The sequence below is a fragment of the Camelus dromedarius genome, chromosome 4, assembly GCF_036321535.1.
Source record: "Camelus dromedarius isolate mCamDro1 chromosome 4, mCamDro1.pat, whole genome shotgun sequence".
In the NCBI taxonomy this organism is placed as follows: Eukaryota; Metazoa; Chordata; class Mammalia; order Artiodactyla; family Camelidae; genus Camelus; species Camelus dromedarius.
Window position 1 is genome coordinate 50,995,119 of NC_087439.1, and position 19,780 is coordinate 51,014,898.

The 19,780-nt window shown below is 37.8% G+C and overlaps 1 protein-coding gene across 2 annotated transcripts in view; it reads right to left on the minus strand.

Annotated features, from left to right (window-relative positions):
- Positions 1-19,780, minus strand: part of PDE11A (phosphodiesterase 11A) — a 360,789-nt gene that overhangs the window by 202,054 nt on the left and 138,955 nt on the right. For both annotated transcript variants that reach the window (XM_064484931.1, XM_010991251.3), the window contains exons 3-4: positions 16,128-16,217; positions 10,533-10,673 (exon numbers count right to left, since the gene is read on the minus strand). In XM_064484931.1, coding sequence (XP_064341001.1) covers positions 10,533-10,673; positions 16,128-16,217 — 231 coding nt within the window. The remainder of the gene's footprint in view (positions 1-10,532; positions 10,674-16,127; positions 16,218-19,780) is intronic.

Sequence of the window (19,780 nt, forward strand, 5' to 3'; positions counted from 1 at the left end):
TGGCTGTTCATCAGCTGTGGGCATTACACCCTGGGGACGCAGTACACATGCCACAGTGAAGTAAACAAAACATCCCCAAGCATCTCTGACTGTTCTTTGGAAAAGCTCCATGGACACAAGTCTTTTTGATTTGGATAATTATCAAGCACTAGTTGGTCTGGTTTCTCTCTGTTTTGTTTTGTTCTGTTTTTAATTTTAAAAACAACAGCTATACTCAGAGATATTCCTGCTACCAAAAAGAAAATAGAAATGATCTAGCAAGTAATTACCTTTTGTTTTTATAAAAATTTGTTTTATAAAAAAATTCCTATTTTTCTCATAAGAGGACTACTATATAAGGCAAAAGAATGAATTAAATGATCATCCACTGTCATCCTTCTTGGTAAATTCCTCACTTAAGCTGATGAGTAATCTACTCCAGTCACTTATTTACTCAGTCAACATTTACCAAATGCTTAGTGTACCAGGCACTGCGATAGGCTCTAGAAATTCCAAGGGGTGTAAATCAGATCCTGTCCTTGAATTCACACTTAGTACAGAGGGGGAAACAGGTCACAAAGGTACAATTTCGCCACAATATATGTTCAAAATTCTACAAGCACATAGAGGAGGGTTTGAAGAAGTCTTCATGTGAACTACGTCCTAAAGGGGGAGCAGGCATGCTCTAGGCTGAAAACTGGGGCAAGCTTTCCTGGCTGAGGGACTAAATCAGTCAAAAAAAAGAGAGAACACTCAAAATGATTTAATGGAGACTAATTCAATAAAGGGACTAGGTAAAGAAGTATGGGCAAGATTAAAAGAAAACAATAAGGAATGGTGAAGTACTTGAGGACTAGACACTTTGGAAAGTAGTTAACACCTCTATGTCTGAGGGAACATAGGAGAGAGTGAGGGAGAGAAGGAGAGATGCAGGAAGGGAGGGGACAATGTCACTGGTGCCCTGGGGGAGCTGGAGCTGTGGAGAGGGCCTTGGAAGAATCCAGCCACCTCTACAACTGGCAGAGAAAGAACAAAGGGAATAACTACCTCCAATCTCTCTCTCCCCCAGCTCTGAAATCTTCTGCTGATTTCTCTTGTTTGTCAAGCTCAGTGGACAAGAAAGCCCAAGTGGCACCATACACAGCGATTAGCCTTCAAAGACACTGAGCTAAAGAGAGAGAAACCAACAGTAGATGGGGCAGCAGGGTTTGCAGAGAAGTCAGTCCAGAGTTGACAGTGTTGAACTTTACCTGAAATGGTAAAGTGCCCCCAAAATGGTATAATGATAAAGAAACACCCCTACTGCTTTATCTTTCATAACTGGCTAACCTCCAAGGACCATCCTGCCCTGGAACACTTCAAAATCAGACCTGTCTCCATTCTTCCTCATGACCCCGCTAGGATGCACAAATGATGCAGTGACTCCTTTGTCTATATGCTTCTGTAAAACCCCAGGCATCCTTTCTTTTCTTTGAGATGTTCCTTATAAATGAATATTCTTCCTATTGCAATAGCCGGGATGAAATGGTCTCCTTAATTGTCTGGTGCATTCTGTCTTTCACAGGAATGACGTGCAAAGATACAGAGGCCAATACACGCGTAGGCTGAGCATGGGGAGAAGAGGTAGAGGAGGAAGACAGGAACAAAGCGAGGCTGAGGGCCAGAGAGGAAAGCCAAAAGTCAAGTTGGGAATGAGGTGATGGACCTTGAATGTTGGGCAGTTTGAACTTTACTGTGTAGGCAGCAGACAATTACCAAGTGTTTTTGAAGCATGGGAGAGGCAAATGCATGTTTTCGAAAGATAACTAGACGTCATATTAAGAACTGATAGAAAGAAAGGGTGCCCTCTTTTTGAGTAAAGAAATGAGTCAAAAGGAAAATTTCCAGGTGAGAGGTTAGTCAAGTCACTGTAAAAACAGGGGTGGAACAGGTGGGAAGGAAGGGCTAGAAATGATGTTTCAACAGAGAAGCAACAGAACTTAGAGATAACTGAATGTAAATGGTAAGAAACAGATTATTCTGTGGTTTTTAACTTTAGTTACTTATTACATGATGATTCTATTAACTGAAATAGAAATCTCAGAGTTGGTAAAGATTTGGGGCAGGATGTGGTGGAGATGGGCAGTGGGGACTAATGCTCGGAAGCTGGAGATTTTATACACAGATACATATACTTAACACATACAAGTGATTAATGATGAGTTGAGTTAATATATTAACATATAATTATCAATAAAGTGAGTTAATATATATGAATATATCATATGATATATTGAGATGTGATGAATGATGTGAGTATACAGAGATGTATATACATACATTTATGTAACAATGATTGTTGGGACAATCATCAGAATTCTTTTAGATACCTTCCATTTTGCACTCTAGAGAAAGCACTTGGAACAAAAATCAAATAGAATTTAGGCTTCCTGACAGGGAGATGGAAAGTTAAAGAAAGTAAGATGGGGAATGGAAAAGGAAGTGAAGTAGAAAGGAAAGCCTGAAGCAGTTTTTACCACCCACTTTGGATAGTGGCTGTTTCGAAACAATCAGATGATGATCCCCCTCATCTCTTCCTCTCAACTGTTGGATTCAGAAAGATCATCCAGTTCAATGGCTTAATTGTATGTGTATTTATCTAAGAACCAAGAAGTTAAGGAACATATTAGAAAACAAGTGTAGCTTGTGCTTCATGGTTTAGAAAATAAACTCCAGAAAGTAGCCTCATATTGATAAACTCACCCATAAAGTACTTCACGGAGTTCTGAACAACGAAATAGCTGGCAGCCAGCAGGATAATTTGTGAAAGGAGAACACACGTAAACACCAGTGCTGAGACAGTGCCTCAGGACAGAACGTCTACTTGCCTGTTTTCTCGACTTAAGCACAAAAAGAAATAGAGATAATAGTAAGTATATGAGCCAGAAAAGAATAAAAGAAGTGAGAGGAATTGCTTAGACAGGTTCATGGAATGGAATAACATTGAGCAGGGAATATTCAGTTCAAAGGACTAAAGAGTTCCTAATGTTGACAGCAGCTAGTTGTGGAATAATCTTTTCATTATTTCAGTCTAGTGGAAAATGCCATTGACAAAGTCACTTAAAACTGATTGACTGAAACACTAAAGAAAAGCAAAAGAGGGTAAAATATTAACTTTGGCAGGAGAGAGGGCTAAAAAGACATTCCTCATTTCTATTTTTGGCATCCACTGAGTAAACTGATCAGTTTACACCCGACTGCCCAGTTTAAAGACGATGAATGTAGTCTCTAAACACTGAGTTAAAAGCTTGATGAATCAAAGCTTCTACAACTAAATTTCAATATTTTCTCCCTCTTTCCCTTAAATGAAAAGAGGCCATGAAATACTATACATCTGCAATAACCAGCTTTTTAAAATACTCAAATCACACAAAAAAATTAGAAGTTTTTGTTTGCAGCAATCACTCTAATAAAATAGAGGAAAAACAAAAGTTATTTTTGGAGCAAGGAAACTGAGCAGAATTTTTTTCTTGAAATGATCCTTTTTTTTTCTGATTGTAAAAAGTAGTGTATGGAATGCCAGTAGATATGGTGCTATAAGTGCATGCTTTGATACTTCTGCTCTCTTCCAGAAACAGAACAAAGGTTGATAAAATACACAGAGAACCAGAAAGACATCTAGATGCTTGAGGGCTGAGAAAAGAGAAGGGGAAGGGAGCAGGGGAGAGACAAAACGTCTCTAAAGGCACAAGCCTTAAGACTTAGACCTACTGTGCTCTAAGGCCAGAAATAGGCAGGCAGCAATGGTTGGGATTTCAGCTTCTACTGCGGTTTGGAAACTAACAGTGTTCCCTTAACACAGGTGACCAAGCTTCACCCCCAGAAACTGAATCAAGCTGCTTCTGGCTTAGTGTAATATTACCACACAGCAGGAGAGCCAGGACACCAATATAAGACCTGGTTCTTGATTAGAGGCCAAGGATCTGTGCAAACTATTAGACAGGGAGGAAAGACTGTAAGAGAGAATGGAAGAAAAGAGTGGCACAAACAACCTCCCATTAAAATGAGCTCCAATCCCAAATTCAAAAACACATAATTAATATTAATACAGACAACTAAACGAACAACCTACAGAACTGGACAAGAAGACCATCATAAATCACTTACGCTGAAGATTTGAACACCCCTCTATCACAGAATGATAGATGAAGAAAAAAAAAGTTAGGAATATAAATGATTTGAATATCTTGTTCTTGACTATGGGTCTTGAGGGAAAGTTAGGTGGAAAAAAAAAACCTTTGGAAAAGACTTTCCTCCTGAGAAAAAAGAAAAATACGTAAAAAGAAGTTTCCCTTCTTCTTCTGGGACACAGTTAGAGGATGACATGCTGCCTGAAGCTGTGCCAGCCTCCTGGACCATGAGAGTGGAAGCCAGCCAGTGAACGCGGACTACTGAGACACACACAGGAAAATAAACAAAGCCTGGGCTCTTGGTTACATCATCTGCCGCTGCCGCATCCCCAGAACCATCTCCTGCAGCCTTCTTAACACGTGAGATACAAATGTTCTAATTGTTCGAGCCAATTTCCTTTGTAAATTCTGTCACTTGCAGAAATCCCCCAAATTGATCTTTAAATTAAAATTAAAGCAATTTCAATAAAAATCTACAGAGTTTTTAATGCAACTTGATAAGCTGCTCTTAAAATATATATGGAAAAGCAACAGGTCAAGACTAGGCAAGCCAATTTTAAAGAAGAATAACATTGAGAACTTGTCCTATCAAATACAAAGAGGATTATAAAATTATAGCAATTGAGGAAGTGTGATACTGGTGCAGAAATAGAGCAATGGGACAAAATAGTGAGCTCAGAAACAGATCCAGGTATATGTGAGAATTTGATATAACAGAGAAATGGGGGTAAAAATGGTTCTGAGACCATTGGTTATATATACACAGCTTTACACTGTACCCAAAAATAAATGCTACATAGATATAAAAGACCATAAATACCAGACGGATTAAAGAAAATATAAGAGAATGTCATTATAACATGGAGGTAGATGAAGATTTTTTTCAAACAAAACCTGTAAGACACAAATCAAAAAGGAAAACTGATCGATTTGACACATTACAATTAAAATATCCCATGCAACCAAGATACCTATTGGGAGAGACATAGCCCTGACTACACCATCTTTGCGGTGCACAACAAGGCCACAAGGCCCAGCTTGCTCTCTGTCTGGTTCATTTCTCAGGATTGTGCTCACAGTGAGCAATTTGAGTGATAAAGTATCATCTCTCCCCAGACAAACACTAGGTTATATTACCACTCAGTGTAAAAAGGATCTCTTCTCCAAGCACAATGTTCCTCTCTAAGTACATGCCCACTATTCTTTCGCCTTAGTTCTACATTGGAATGCATTCAATACTCAGTACTAGCCTTATTTTATGTCTTCCCCATTGCTTGCTTGGCTCTCATCTTGAAGAAGGGCTTCTTGGAATTATGTTTCCTGTACTCTTCTTTGTATATTTAAAATGTTTATCTGTGACTTACATAATTGAATATGAATTTGGCTGGATTTTAAATTGTAGAGTCATATTTTCTTTCCCTGAGGACAGTATATCACTATGCTCTCTCCTTGCTCTGGAGAGTGCTACCAGGAAGTCTACCACCAGAATGAATTTTCCTCCAATAGGTGACTCAATCTTGTCGAGATGCCCATAGAATTTTTTCATTATCTTTGAAGTCCATTAGTACTGAATGTGTTTCAATGCTAAGCAGTCCACATCAACTTTGCCTGAAAAGTGTTCTTTCAGTCTGTAAATTCAGCTTTGCCTTCACTTCAGTAAAATGTCCTATTCTTATTATTTTGACTTTTTCCTCCCACTTCATTTGTCATTTTCTCTTGAGATACCAGTTATCCCTAGTTTGGACCTCCTTTATTTTGACTCCATTTTTATCATTCTATCTTATCTTTTATACTATAATTTTTTCCATTTCACTTTCAATTTTATTCTCCATGTCCCTGAAAATATCTTATAAGTTCTTTTCTTCTTCTTTGATGTTTCTAATGTAATATTCATGTCTGTATGGTTACATATTTTTCTTATACTTCTTTCCAAGCTCTGCCAACTCAGTTTTCTTATCTTTTTACTGCTAATCATTTATTCCTTGAGTCCTTATATATCTTCTTTGAACATTTTTTTTTCCCTGAGAGATCACACTATCTTTAATTTCATTTCATGGAAAACTGTAAGCAATTTTTCTGGTGCATGTTCTTCATTTAGTTTTTGCTTTCACATTCCCTTCCTCTTTTTCCTTCTAGTATCTTTGCATAAATCCCATGCTGGTGGCTTTTTGTTATGTGCTCATCTTTAAGTGAATAATGGGGGATGGGTGATGTCAGCGCAGTGGGTTAGGGTGACTGCACTTGAATTCTGGTCTGTTGTCTTTGAGTATTCTCTCACCAACACACTCTTCTGGGCAGTGATTCCAGCTCCTGCCTAGTGGAAGCTTCCCTTGTTTTCTGTGAAGTCCCAAGTGACACAGGTATTTCTGTGTGATGAAAGCCTTCCATTCTCTTCAGCTGACCAAGATTAGCAACTGCAAGGTGACTTGCCACTCATACTGTCATGTATCCTGACACACTGACAGCCTTGTCTGCAAGACAGCTTGTCTGAAAGTTTTCTGTTTCTATCCCATGTCTCCCGCCACTGTATGGCAGCAAGGAGGACTGAAGAAACAACCCTGAGTCTGCCCAGGCACCAGCCCTTACTGCTCCAAGCAGGTATGCACAACTAGTTTTGATGAACACTGTTCTCTGCCCAAGATGGCTGAACACAGGCACCTCACTCAGCTTTCTACTTACCCCACCCAATTTTCACTGCACTGGGCAGCTCTCCCCACTTTATGCGGGGCATGGGTGGGGTGATGATTGGGAGCATAGGTTATGAATGTTTCTTCTTTTGTGGATTATAAAGTTTTATTTCTTGCCCTTGGTGTTTTTAAGTTGGTCCTTAACTGCTAAAAGGTAATATAAATCCATTTAGCAAATCCTTTCTCCTGACGCACTGACTTTCAAGTTCACTCTCTTACTAGAAGGTCCAGTACCTGCCCTTTTTTCCCATGAGATGATGAGTTTCTGACTCTGCCTGGGAGGAGAAGATGTAAGGACACATAACTCAAAGGGAGAAAATTTAAACTCCATCAATTTAATAGGTGTGAAAATATGACCTCATTTATGTACCCATATTTTGACAAGAATCACTTCCTTTTATCTTTATTTTTTTCTCCTTTATTGTTCACTTAAAATATATCAAGGATATTTTTCCTATAAATATAGCTACACATCATTATTTTAAAGGATATATGGAATTTCATTATATAAAACTTCTGTTTGATATTTGAGTTATACTTTCACTACTCTAAATACTGAGATAAACATTCTTATGTACTTGTTATGCTCTCTCCTCCATCTCTTTCATTCTGCTAAATTTCAAGAGGAGGAATTGCTAGTGCAAAGGCTATGCCATTTTAAAACTGAAGTATATTTCACCAAACTGATATCCATAAAGGTTACCCCAATTTAAATTCTCATCATCAGTAATGAGAATGTCCACTTTCTCATACCCATACTCATCATACCAATCTGATGGCTGAAAAATGACAGAGGTGTTTTAGTTCACTTATATTCTCTAAAGAATTGCATGGATGTTTTAGAAAGCCTTTACCCACCCAATGACTATAAAACAATATTCACCAGTATTTTTATATTCTTTTTTAAACATTAAATCTTTGATCCATTTGAAATTTATGTTGACTTTATAGAAATAGGCAAAAAGGTAGGCAGCTCATCTTTCAGTGTTGTTAAGGAAGCAAAAGCCACCCAAAGATTACCTAGGACAGAGATCTCAAACTACTGCATGCAGCCAAATCTGGCCCACCACCTACTTGGTAAATAATGTTTTACTGCAGCACAGTCATACTCATTCTTTACGTGTTGACTAAGACTGCTTTCATGCTACAATGGCAGATTTGAGGTGCTATGACAGAGATCATGTGACTTGCAAAGCCTAGAAAATTTACTAGCTGGAAATTTACAGAAAAAAATTTGCTGATCCCTGACCTAAGGAATGTCCTTAGTCCTGCCCTTGGTTACTGCTTATTAAAGACTCCAGACTTGGTAAAGTTACATGTTAATACTTGGATTTTCTCCGGTAGAAATACAAGTAATTTCTATCCTATGGAAAAGAAAACTTTAAAGGTTACAGTTTATGGCCTTGTTTTTGTTCTAAAGAGTTTTGTCTCTAAGAAATCTCATCCTAATATTGCCTATAAATACCCAACTTCTCAAATGCTGTTTGGACTGATTTTAACATATTATTTGTTCTCTCATAAATTAATGAATTAAAAATAATCTTTGATATGTATTTACTTCATATTTAAATGAAAGTAATGATTCTGCCTTTTAGGAAATTATGTTTTAACAAGTATCAGGTAAGAATCCAGTTTTTTGAATCTGTTTTCTCCTAGATTGCCAGCTTTTTGTTTCCAAAACATTTGTAGAACAATCCACCAGTCTCCCCACCAATCTAATTTCCAGTGCTTCCTTTGTCATATTTGTGTATTGACTATAAGAGGATTGACTAATTGGAGAATATCATTTGTATAGTGATTAGAAATTTCAAAGGCCACAGACATAGCTGTATTTTTTAAAAAGTCACTTATTTTCCTGTAGCAACTGAATATCTTCTTGAGTCCCAGTTATGCTAGCTGACAGAAGACAAAAGAAACAATTCTGGTCAAACTCAGCCACTTCAGATTTTCTCAGTCATTTCAGATTTAAATTCATTTAGAAATTTTCACCAGGGTGACATGCAGTTTTCTGGCTTCTTTGGAGCAAAGCAGCTGATCCATATAGTCATCCTCTCACCCGGGGTTGAAGCCCCATCTGCTGCCCCTTCCTGCCTTTGTTCAGTGAGAGCCTGCAGCCGGCCAGGCACCAATGAGCACCTCACCTCCTTGCATTCCTTTAAGGAGTTTTGAAGTCAGGTAGTGAGGAAAACTCTAGCAAGTTACTTAGCTCTCAGAGCCTTAATTCTTCATCTGTAAATGAAGCTGATAATACCTCTCTCATAAGGATGCAGTGAGCATCAAATGAACTCAAATGCTTCACAAAGCATCTGGGAGCACGTCATGAATATGGGCTATTGCAGGGTGGGGGTGTTCCCCGAAGGTTCCACTGAGTTTTACACAATCACAGGATAATTGCAAGGCCATTATTTATTTAAACACACCTGCTGAGTAGAAATAACACCAAGCTCTGTTAAAATACGGAGAAACTCCTAAACGTTTTAAGCATATATATTTTTTTTTTAAAAAACTTAATGTTGTAAGTTTTACAATACTTATTATTAAGTCTCAAAAATGTACCTTAAGGTTCTTATTCTTTGAGGAAAGCAAACGTAAAGGCAAAGACAATAACCTTTTCTAAGTAAAGTACAGTAAAAAAAATTCTCTGCGGTTTTAAAATGGCACTTAATTGCTAGACAATTCCTGGCCTTTGAAGAGAGTTCACGGCAAAAATATTAAATTGCTGCTGAGGGTTTAGACATTTAACTTTCAAGAAGTTAGACTGATGATGATAATCATTTCCAATATTGTCGTGTATTTACCCAGTAGATTTCCCACAAAGAGCCAGAAGGCCTAACAGAACCTGAAAGCCAAGATGTGGCAGGCCTGCCGTCTGGACCTAGTGGGCTACTTGCCCTTCGAGTAAAAGGGGCCCCTGCACAAACAGGAAAGGAGCCTCCTCCACCTGCTGGCATGCACTGTGCAGGTGTCCACAGGTCTGAAGCAGCTGTAAAAGACCCTGAAAACTGCACATCAGAAGCAGCAGGACAAACCTCGGCTGGGGAGCACAGCCCAGCTGAGGCTGGCCGCTCCATGCAGCTCAAGTACAAAGGGCTGGGCTTCTCCAGTGTTCATCTGCTTCCCCGCTTCCCATGCCCATAAGAGAGCTGGGAACATTGCATGGACTGCAGTCCATGCCCACGAGTGCTGAGGGCCCTCCCCTCACCCGGTGAATATGATGGGGGACTGGCGCCTGAGCTTCTCCTCTATCCAGCTCTGTAAGATTAGGCCAGCCCTTCCATCCGTTAGAGCCCTTACCTGCATACACAGGGTGGGGCTAGAGCTCTAAGGTCCCTGTCAGCATAAGGGTCTACGTTTCTAAGGTAAAAGCAGAGAAGAGGGTGTAGGTTAGTGATAGTGTGCCATGCTTGGCATGCAGGAGGTCCTGGGTTCAATCCCCAACACCTCCATTAAGGAAAATAAGCAAATAAGCTGAAATACCCCTCCCTTAAAAACAATTTCAACTTTAGAAGAAAACAAAGTGACAGTAGGTCAAAGCTGAAAATATATGTAAAGGAAATGAAAAATGAGTTTTATAAAAAATCACCTCATAGTTAGAAGAGGTACAAAAGAGTGGTTCAAGTCACAATTTCCCAAACTTAATTACCAATAGACTAAATTTTATTTCATTAACGCAGATGACAGATACAAGACAACTTACTGGTGACTCAATGTCCTCGAGGAGTAAAACAGAACAGCGTTCACATTTCAACAGAGTTTGGGCCCGATGCATTATTTTCTTGACAATTTTCTCCAGGTCAGTCTGTTCTTCAAAGAGGTCATTAACGACCTCTAGCAAAGCCTAGGAAAGATGAAATGAGTGTATTTAGGTGGCCTATGGGACTGACTTAAAATTTTTTTTTTCTCTTAAAATTCCATTTGGTCTTTGCTATAAAAGTATAAATATTTTTGTGTGGTTAATTTTTAAAGTGTTAAAGATTGTGCTAATGTATTTCCATCATTTCATTTTATAACACAGTTTTGAATTGCAAAATATGACTTGAGAATATGCCAGTCCATATAATCTCATATAAATTCCACATATAGATATATGACTATATTCCATACAGTTAATGACTACATGATCCCATATAGTCATTAGTTACAGGCTTTTCCACCTCCTACAATAGATTTTCTGCAATGTGGCTAGGTATAAAACCAACATTTTATACATAACAAATACCTGATTCTCTCCAATGCACATTTATTTCAGAAAATTACAAAGCATCTCTTTGTCATCCTCAGGAAGAAATAGGTTCACGGTCAAACTCAAGACTTATTTTCACTAGCACACATCTCTCTCAGAACTCTGAAAGAATTATAGTGGTGGATGCTAATTAAGTTTCCAAGCCTTCAAAAATATAGATAAAATGCCCATTAATCCCTTTGCACAAGAAGAAGTATTGCTTCATCCCAATCTGTCCAGGAGAACACTTGCATACTATTACATAGCTCAAGAAAGAAAACACCATTAAAATTTCTGTTAAAACAACAGAATGAAAAGCATAAAACTTAAAGAAAAAAGCTTAAATTCTAATTTGAAGACTGTGTATTCATTTAAAAATGAAATTGTAATAACCTGTCATTTTATCCAGCTAAGTGAGCTTGCAGTTTACACACTGAAATCGTATTTATTTAGAATTTTTAATTACTTTGGTATTTCCAGAGATTGAAGAATAGTGGGCTAAGTACATGTGGTAGATATTATGCCTCTATCAGAGTGCAATCAGAAAATTACACAGCCAGTGAATTGGCCAGAAGGTGCTCTTTTCAATAGAATTTAATAAGATGTGCACTCTTGAGGCTCACCTCTCACAAAAAGATTTCATGGGTTTTCAGATTCACATATATTCAGGTAGATGGTGTTGACCAATTTTCAACTTTGGTAATGAATTTGATTTGTCCTGAAACCATCTGAAATATGTGAAAATTTCTTCTCTGAGTCTATTCAGGTAGAAAAGCATCTGAATGAGTTAAGGGGTCCATAAAATGAGTCTAGTTCACTGAGCATCTAAAAGAGGGACAAATATCCTAGGTAGCATTTTCTCTACAGAGAGCTTGTGAATATGGCTAAGGGCCATGGAGTGCTCTATGATCCCAAAGCAAAGAGAAACACCAGGAGGTGAAAAAAGTTTTAACTGTATCCTGACCGTTTGGCATTTGGACAGCAAATCGCTGTAAGAGGTCAATGTACAATAATTTCATGTGCAAACAGAACGTAAAAAATGAGGCAACTGTCTGCATAATTACCAACAAAATTCCCTGTTATTAAGGCAGAAGACATTATTTCCTTAATCATCCAGACTATTTCTTCAGATGGATCATATTAACTGAACAATTATTTAACTTTTCAATTTGTTGTGACTGTGTGGATGGGGCCTCTGGGACCCATATACAAGAACATTTATCTCAGAGGAAAAACTAATTGTGCCTTGAGTCTTACACTGACAAATTACATTATAGTAATTTTATTGTTTCTAATTAAAAATTGCTGCTTTACTAACAAGCGATAGAAGTTTTACAAATAACAATGCAGACCAGCTCCAGAATAGGAGAAAAAGAGAAGAAAATCTAGGATGATATGCAATTCAACAGACACTGGAAGACTTGTACACAGTTGGACACTCCCTACTTCTTGATGTCACTTGCATTTTCCCCCTTCTTTCTCCCCACGACCTTCTTTTGCTCCTGGGCTCAACCCTGAACCTCTTCCCTTCTCTTTTGCACATATTCTCCCCCAGTTAACCCACCTGTACCTGAGTTTTAAATATCATCCAGATGCTGATGGTTTCCAAATATTAATGTCGAGTACTGACACCTCCACAAAACTCTAGACTCCTGTATCCAACTGTTTACTTGTCAGCTGTATAAGCCAAAAGTCATTGTCACTCATTTCTCATATCAGTAAGCCTTGTATATTTCACTGCTAATTTTTTGGAGAACCTCTCACTTCTTGTCCAACTACATTATTTTTCCCCTCCACCCAGCTTTACTGAGCCATAGTTGACATATAACTTTGTGTAGTTTAAGGCATACAACGCGGTGATTTGATACATCTATATATTGCAAAATGAGTACTACAATAAAGTTAGTTAACTCATCCATCACCTCACATAATTACATTTTTGTGTGGTTAAAACATTAAAATTTATTCTCTCAGCAATGTTCAAGTATGTAATACAGTATTGTTAACTACAGTCACCACGCTGAACATTAAATCTCCAGAATTTATTGAACTTATAACTGGAAGTCTGTACACCTTGACCAGCATCTCTCCTTCTCCCCTACACCCCAACCCCTGGCAACCACCATATTACTCTATTTCTATGAGTTTTTCTTTTCATGGCTCCAATATATATGTGAGATAATACAGTATTTGTCTTACTCTGTCTTGACTTATTTCACTTAGCATAGTACCCTCAAGTTTCATGTTGTTACAAATGGCAGGATTTTCTTCTTGATTATGATTGAATAATATTCCATTGTGTGTGTATGTGTGTATGTATCACAATTTCTTTATCCATTTATCTATTAATGGACACTCAGGCTGTTTCCATGTCTGGGCTATTGTAAATAATTTTGAAACAAACATAAGAGTGCAGATATCTCTTTGATCTCTTTGAGACAGTGATTTCACTTCCTTTGGATGTATCCAGGGTTGGTGGATCATACAGTAGCTCCATTTTTAATTTTTTGAGGAACCTCCATACTGTTTTCCATAGGGGCTATACAAATTTATATTCGCACCAACAATTCACAAAGTTTCCCTTTTCTCCACATTCTCATCAACACTTATCTCTTGTCTTTTTGATAACAGCCATTCTAACAAGTGTGAGGTGATATGTCATTGTGGTTTCAATTTGCAATTCCCCAATGATGTTGAGCATCTTTCCATGGGTCTGTTGGCTATTTGTATGTCTTCTTTGGAAAAATGTCTACTCAGATCCTCTGCCTATTTTTTAATTGGATTATCTGTTTCTTTCTTTTCTTTTCCTTTCTTTTCCTTTCTCTTCCTTCTTCCCTTCTTTCTTTTCTTTTTGCTATTGAGTTGTATGATTTTTATATATTTTGGATATTAACCCTTTAGCTGATATATATGATTTGCAGATATTTTCTCCAATTCCATAGACTGTGTCTTCATTTTGCTGATTAGTTCTCTTTCTGTGCGGAAGCTTTTTAGTTTGATGTAGTCCCACTTGTTTACTTTTGCTTTTGTTGCTTGGGCTTTTGCATCAGATCCAAAAAAAATCACTGGAGTTTTTCCCCTATATATTCTTCTAGGAGTTTTACAGTTTCAGTTCTTACATTTATGTCTTTAATCTATTTCAAGTTAATTTTTGTGAGTGATGTAAGATAGGAGTCTAATTTCATTCTTCTGCATGTGAATCCAGTTTTCCCAGCACCATTTATTGAAAACACTATCTTTTCCTCATTGAGTATTCTTGGCTGCCTTGTCAGATATATGTTGACTGTTCGTGCTTAGGTTCATTTCCAGGCTCTTGATTCTATTTCATTGGTCTATGTGTCTGTTTTTAATGCCAGTGCCACATTATTTTGATTATGATGGATTTGAAGTATAGTTTGAAATCATGGAGCATGATGACTCCAGCTTTGTTCTTTCTCAGGATTGCTCTGGCTATTGCAGGTCTTTCCTCTCTGCTCTCTAGACACATGAACCAAGGTTTCTCTTACCCCAGGGCCTTTGCACGTTATATTTCCACTGCCTAGAATGTTCTTCCTAGATCTTTCTGTGGCTTTGCTCCTTCATTCCATTCAGGTCTCTGCTCAAATATCTTCTGTTTATAGAGATCTTCTTAATCACCTTCTGAAATAAGCATCCTCCCAAACTAACCTTCAATGACTAGTCATTATAACACTTCATTCTGCTTTATAACACTTATCATTACCTGATACCATATTATTTTTTTATTTGTTTGCTTCTCTATTATCTATTGTTTCTACTAAAATAGTAAGTTCTATGAAGGCAAGGACTTTGGACAGACAGTGTCTGAAGAGAATCACAGAATAAATATCTGTTGAATGAGTAAATGAACACATGAGGATGCAAAGATTCATAACACATGAAGTATTCCTTAAGGAATTCAAAATGTAGTTGGAGAGGAGGGCCATCAATAAATATCACACAGTGTGAGAAGTGTCCACAATAAAACAATGACAGTATAAACAAGGCAAAACAACAAGCAAAGAAGGAAAGACTAAGTGGAAGAATGAGCTGGGTCCTGAAGGAAATACAAGACAAATGGAAGTGGGAGGGAAAAGCTGGACACGAGGCATTGAAAGTAGAGGGGGAAATGTGGCTAAGGGAATGAGAAAGTGAAACAAACAGTTTTCTGGAAACTGAGGACTATGTTGCTGGAGTGCCAAATAAAAGGAGAAGAATGGTAAGATGTGGGGCTAAAGATGAAAACAGCATCCAAGACAGAGAATAGGTGTGGTATGTTGTGCTGGAGAAGATGGCTATAGAAGTCAACGGTTTTACTGTCAAATATTCATATGTCATAATTCTTAGCAAATGAAACTTTTAATCAGTTTACTTACCAATTAACTGAAGATGTCCAACCCTTTTGAATATCTTCTTGTTAAACATATTCTAAGGTGTGACAGTAATTTTCCTGTATTTAAAATTATAGTGAGCCTAATATAATTTAATCTCTATTTCATCATTTAGCAATTTTTTGAGTACCAACCTCTGTTTTTGTTTTTTACTACTTAATTCTATAATTGGTGAAGATAAATGAGATCAATCTCCCCCTGTGTGTTTCTTCATAATCCTATAAGTTGGTGTTTGCAGCATTATTGTCCAGTTATCTCGTGATGCTCTTCCAAAAAAGCTTTCAATTCACAAACAAGATTTGTGAGGTGGGGTGAAACCATCCATAACATACCTTGCTTCTTAAAAGAACTAAACTGCAAAAATATCACTATATTGTGTTATTGTTTCAAAGCTATAAGTAAGCAAAAATACATCTGCTTCTTTGAAAGACAGATGTAAAATTAATGTCTTTTTTAAAAGAAGCCATTTCCCCCAAACAACAACAAAGAATTTGTATCCACTTCTATTTGGGTTTATAGCTTAAAGGGGATCTTCACCCACAGATCTGAAGGATTATACAAAAAAAAAAAAAGATTCCTGGACTATTCAAAGATCATCTGCTGTTATTAAAAGGCATAATGACTCACAGACATGGGGAAGACAGAGCGCTTTGAGCTTTCCCCAACGTTTCCTTCTACTCACCCTGCTTCTTTCATATTCTTTCCTTGAGGCTGCAAACAGTTGGGCATTAGATATGGCGATTCCACAAAATGGAAGATACATTTGCATTACCTGGTGGCAAAGACAGTATTGAGAGCATTAAAACATCACTGAAGCAAATTCCACTTTCCTGCATATGCTTGATGGTAACACTTCTTTTTCAACCACAGAGATTGAGTGTGGTGTTGTAGATACTAGTATCTTAACTTCAGAAGGAATATTTTTCAGAGTTAACTATATGATGGTCTCATCAAGCTTTAACCAGGGACAGTCACATCTATGAAGAAATAAAGTGAACCAACAGATTCTTATGGCTATGATACAGGAACCATGTCTAAATCATCTTTGTATTCCTTCCTCGAGCAATGAAAAATGAGTAAATGGATGAACTCTGATATATTTAGAATTTAAGGCAAGTGCTCACACTTACCCTTGGAGGTAGGCAGGATATAAGCCAATTTCTTTGTACATATGCATCTGTAGCAGGGATCTCAGCTCGACCTTGGAACTCTGTCAGCTGCAGACTTAGGTATGCCTATTAGGATGGGCCCAATAGGAACATAGGGCCAAGGGCCTACAAGCCTCATGCACAAGAGCTCAAATTGTACCCACTACTCTGTTGACATAACTGGGCATGAATGCAAATTGGTTGGTCCTACAGAAGCTGTTTGAGAAAAGGTTGGGTATCCTTTAAAAGAGCACGCCTCCTGCAGGAAGAAACAGCCAGGTGCGATGGGCCTGATCCCAACAAAGGCTTTCTCATTCCAGGGGGTCTAGGTCTAGGGTTTTCAGTACTGCCTGGCACACTCACTCAAACTCATCTCCACATTCTCTGATGAGAGAGACAGGGAGAGGAAGAGAATGCCCCAGGTAAAAACCAAAAGAATGATTTCCTTAAACTCTTCACAACGTAGGACATTGTGACAAGTGACACTGCTTGGGGACTTTTCTAACATAGAGGGACAAGAGCATGTGGGCATGTTTTATATGACAGTCAGTCTCTGTGTCTCTCTGTCTGTGTGTCTGTCTCTCTTTCTCATACACGTGCACACCACCACCCCCCTATTCACTATGATGCCTTGTGAAGAGTACACAGCAGTGGTAAAATCGAGCAGTTCCTACCATGCCCAGAAGAGGGCAGTGCAAGTGCTCACTGCTGGTGAGGGATGGAACCAGCAGGTGCAGATCTGCTCAGGAGCAATGAGACCCTCCTAGGATACCTAGAACACAATTACCTGGAGTGGGAGGTGGTTTTTAGAGGGCTTGAGATGAAGCCCTCTAAATCACAATCCCTATCACTTCTTTCCTATTAAAATCTTGCTTTGGCTACCTGGGCATATTTAATTCTGACTGAATGTCCCTAAAAATAATTCAGAAGGCTGTAGAAGGGAATGCTGAGGCCCCACTTTTTTACTGAGATATAGCTGATGTACAATATTATATAAGTTTCAGGTGTACAACATAGTGATTCAGTTTTTAAGGGTTACACTCCATTTATTGTTATTATATAATATTGGCTATATTTCCCCATGTTGTACAATATATCCTTGTAGTTTATTTTATACCTAATAGTTTGTACCTTTTAATCCTCTGCCCCTATCTTGCCCCTCTCCCCTCCCCTCTCTCCACTGGTAACTTCTAGTTTGTTCTCTAGATCTGTGAGTCTGCTTCTTTTTTGGTATATTCACTAGTTTGTCTTATTTTTTAGATTCTACATATACATGACAACATACAGTATTTTTCTTTCTCTGTCTGACTTATTTCACTTAGCTTGATACCCTCCAAGTCTATCCATGTGGTTGCAAATGGCAAAATTTTCATTCTTTTTTATAGCTGAGTAGTATTCCTATAGTTATCACATCTTCTTTATCCATTCATCTGTTGGTGGACATTTAGGTTGCTTCCATATCTTGGCAATTGTAAACAATGCTGCTATGAACATTGGGGTGCATGTATCTTTTTGAATTAGTGTTTTCATTTTTTTTCACATATATACCCAGGAGTAGAATTGCTGGGTCACACGGTAGTTCAATTTTTAGTTTTTTGAGAAACCACCATACTGTTTTCCACAGTGGCTACATCAATTTACATTCCCACCAATAGTGCATAAAAGTTCCCCTTTCTCCACATCCTCATCAACATTTGTTATTTGTGGTCTTTTTGATGATAGCCATTCTGACAGGTGTGAAGTGATAGCTGAGATCTCACTTTCAAAGAGAGAGAAACAAACAGTGACACTGATATTAAGTAGAGGTTAAAAAAAATAGTGAATTGATTTTTACAGATCTTTTCAGGATAAATTCTTTCACTGAATCTGATCAAATATTAGTAAACTAATATTTAATGAGAACCTGCTATGTGCCTGACACTCTCATGTCATTTCTTCATTTGAATCTCACATCAACTCCTCACGGGGGAATGCTGTGTACATTTGAGAGATTAGGAAATCCAGTAACGTGCCCAAACCTACAAAGGAACTCAGATCATCTAATTCTACAACTTGTGATCATTCCTTACAACATGTTGCCATCTAGAACTAGATGTTATTTCTGTCATCTCCTCTTTCCCCTTCCTTATTACTCCCCTTCATGCCTTAGGAAGTATGTCAATAAGCCAGTACAAAGCTGTTGACATAAAGGTGCCAGATAGTCTGCCAGAACTTCCCTGCCTTTGCCAGAAAAAGAACCACTTTCAACATCACCTATATACACAGACAGCACTTTCCTTGCAGTTTTGGTTTTTTCCTACTGTGGAGATAGTGACTATGATAGAGGTGGAAGGGAGAAGATATGGGTAATTTAACTTAACTTTCCACTTCTTTCTTCCTCCCTCCCTCCCTTCTTTATTTCTTTCCTTTCTCCCGCCCTCCCTCCTTAGTATATTTATTTGACTTCTGGAACCAAGTATAAGATCAAGCAAGTAGGAAGAAGAAAATGACCAAGTGAACATATGAAATGCTTCCTAATATATCATAAGCTTGCTTTAATTAATTTGTAATACCAGTATTTATTGAGCTCCAAGCATTGTGTATCATTAAAAAGAATCTGAGTTTTAAATTAGATGACCATTGTCCATTATGTGGCTGTTCTGTGTGAAAGTCAACAGGTCACTTCACCTCTCTGAACCTATCTCCTTATCTGTAAAATGCCTGGTTTCACTGGCTAGTATTTCTGGTTCTTTTTAGTTCTAATATTTGGTGATCCTAATAATTAGAAACATCAGTGAGCAGCAATATTATGTTTGCCACAGGAAACAAAGAATTCAATAAATATATTCACTTCTTATTTAAGAAATAATCATTTATAACACTAATTTATATTGACAAAGTCCTTGGAAATGATGTTAAGCCTTTTCTATGTACTGTATCATTTGATCCTCACAACTATATACACAATTCACTCCATTTTTCAGATGAGAAAACTGAGGCTTTACAAACTTATCAAAGTTGTTGAGAGATATTCTCCATGTGTCTCTCACATTTCTGCACATCTTGCAAACAGAGGCACTGGATTATCTTTCAAGGGTGTTTATACAGTGAACAGCCTTGCAAAACACAGCAAAAAGCAGAAATGTTTACTATGCAGTATAATTAAGATAATGTCTTTCTCTGAGGCAGAGGTCAGGCAGGTTTACTG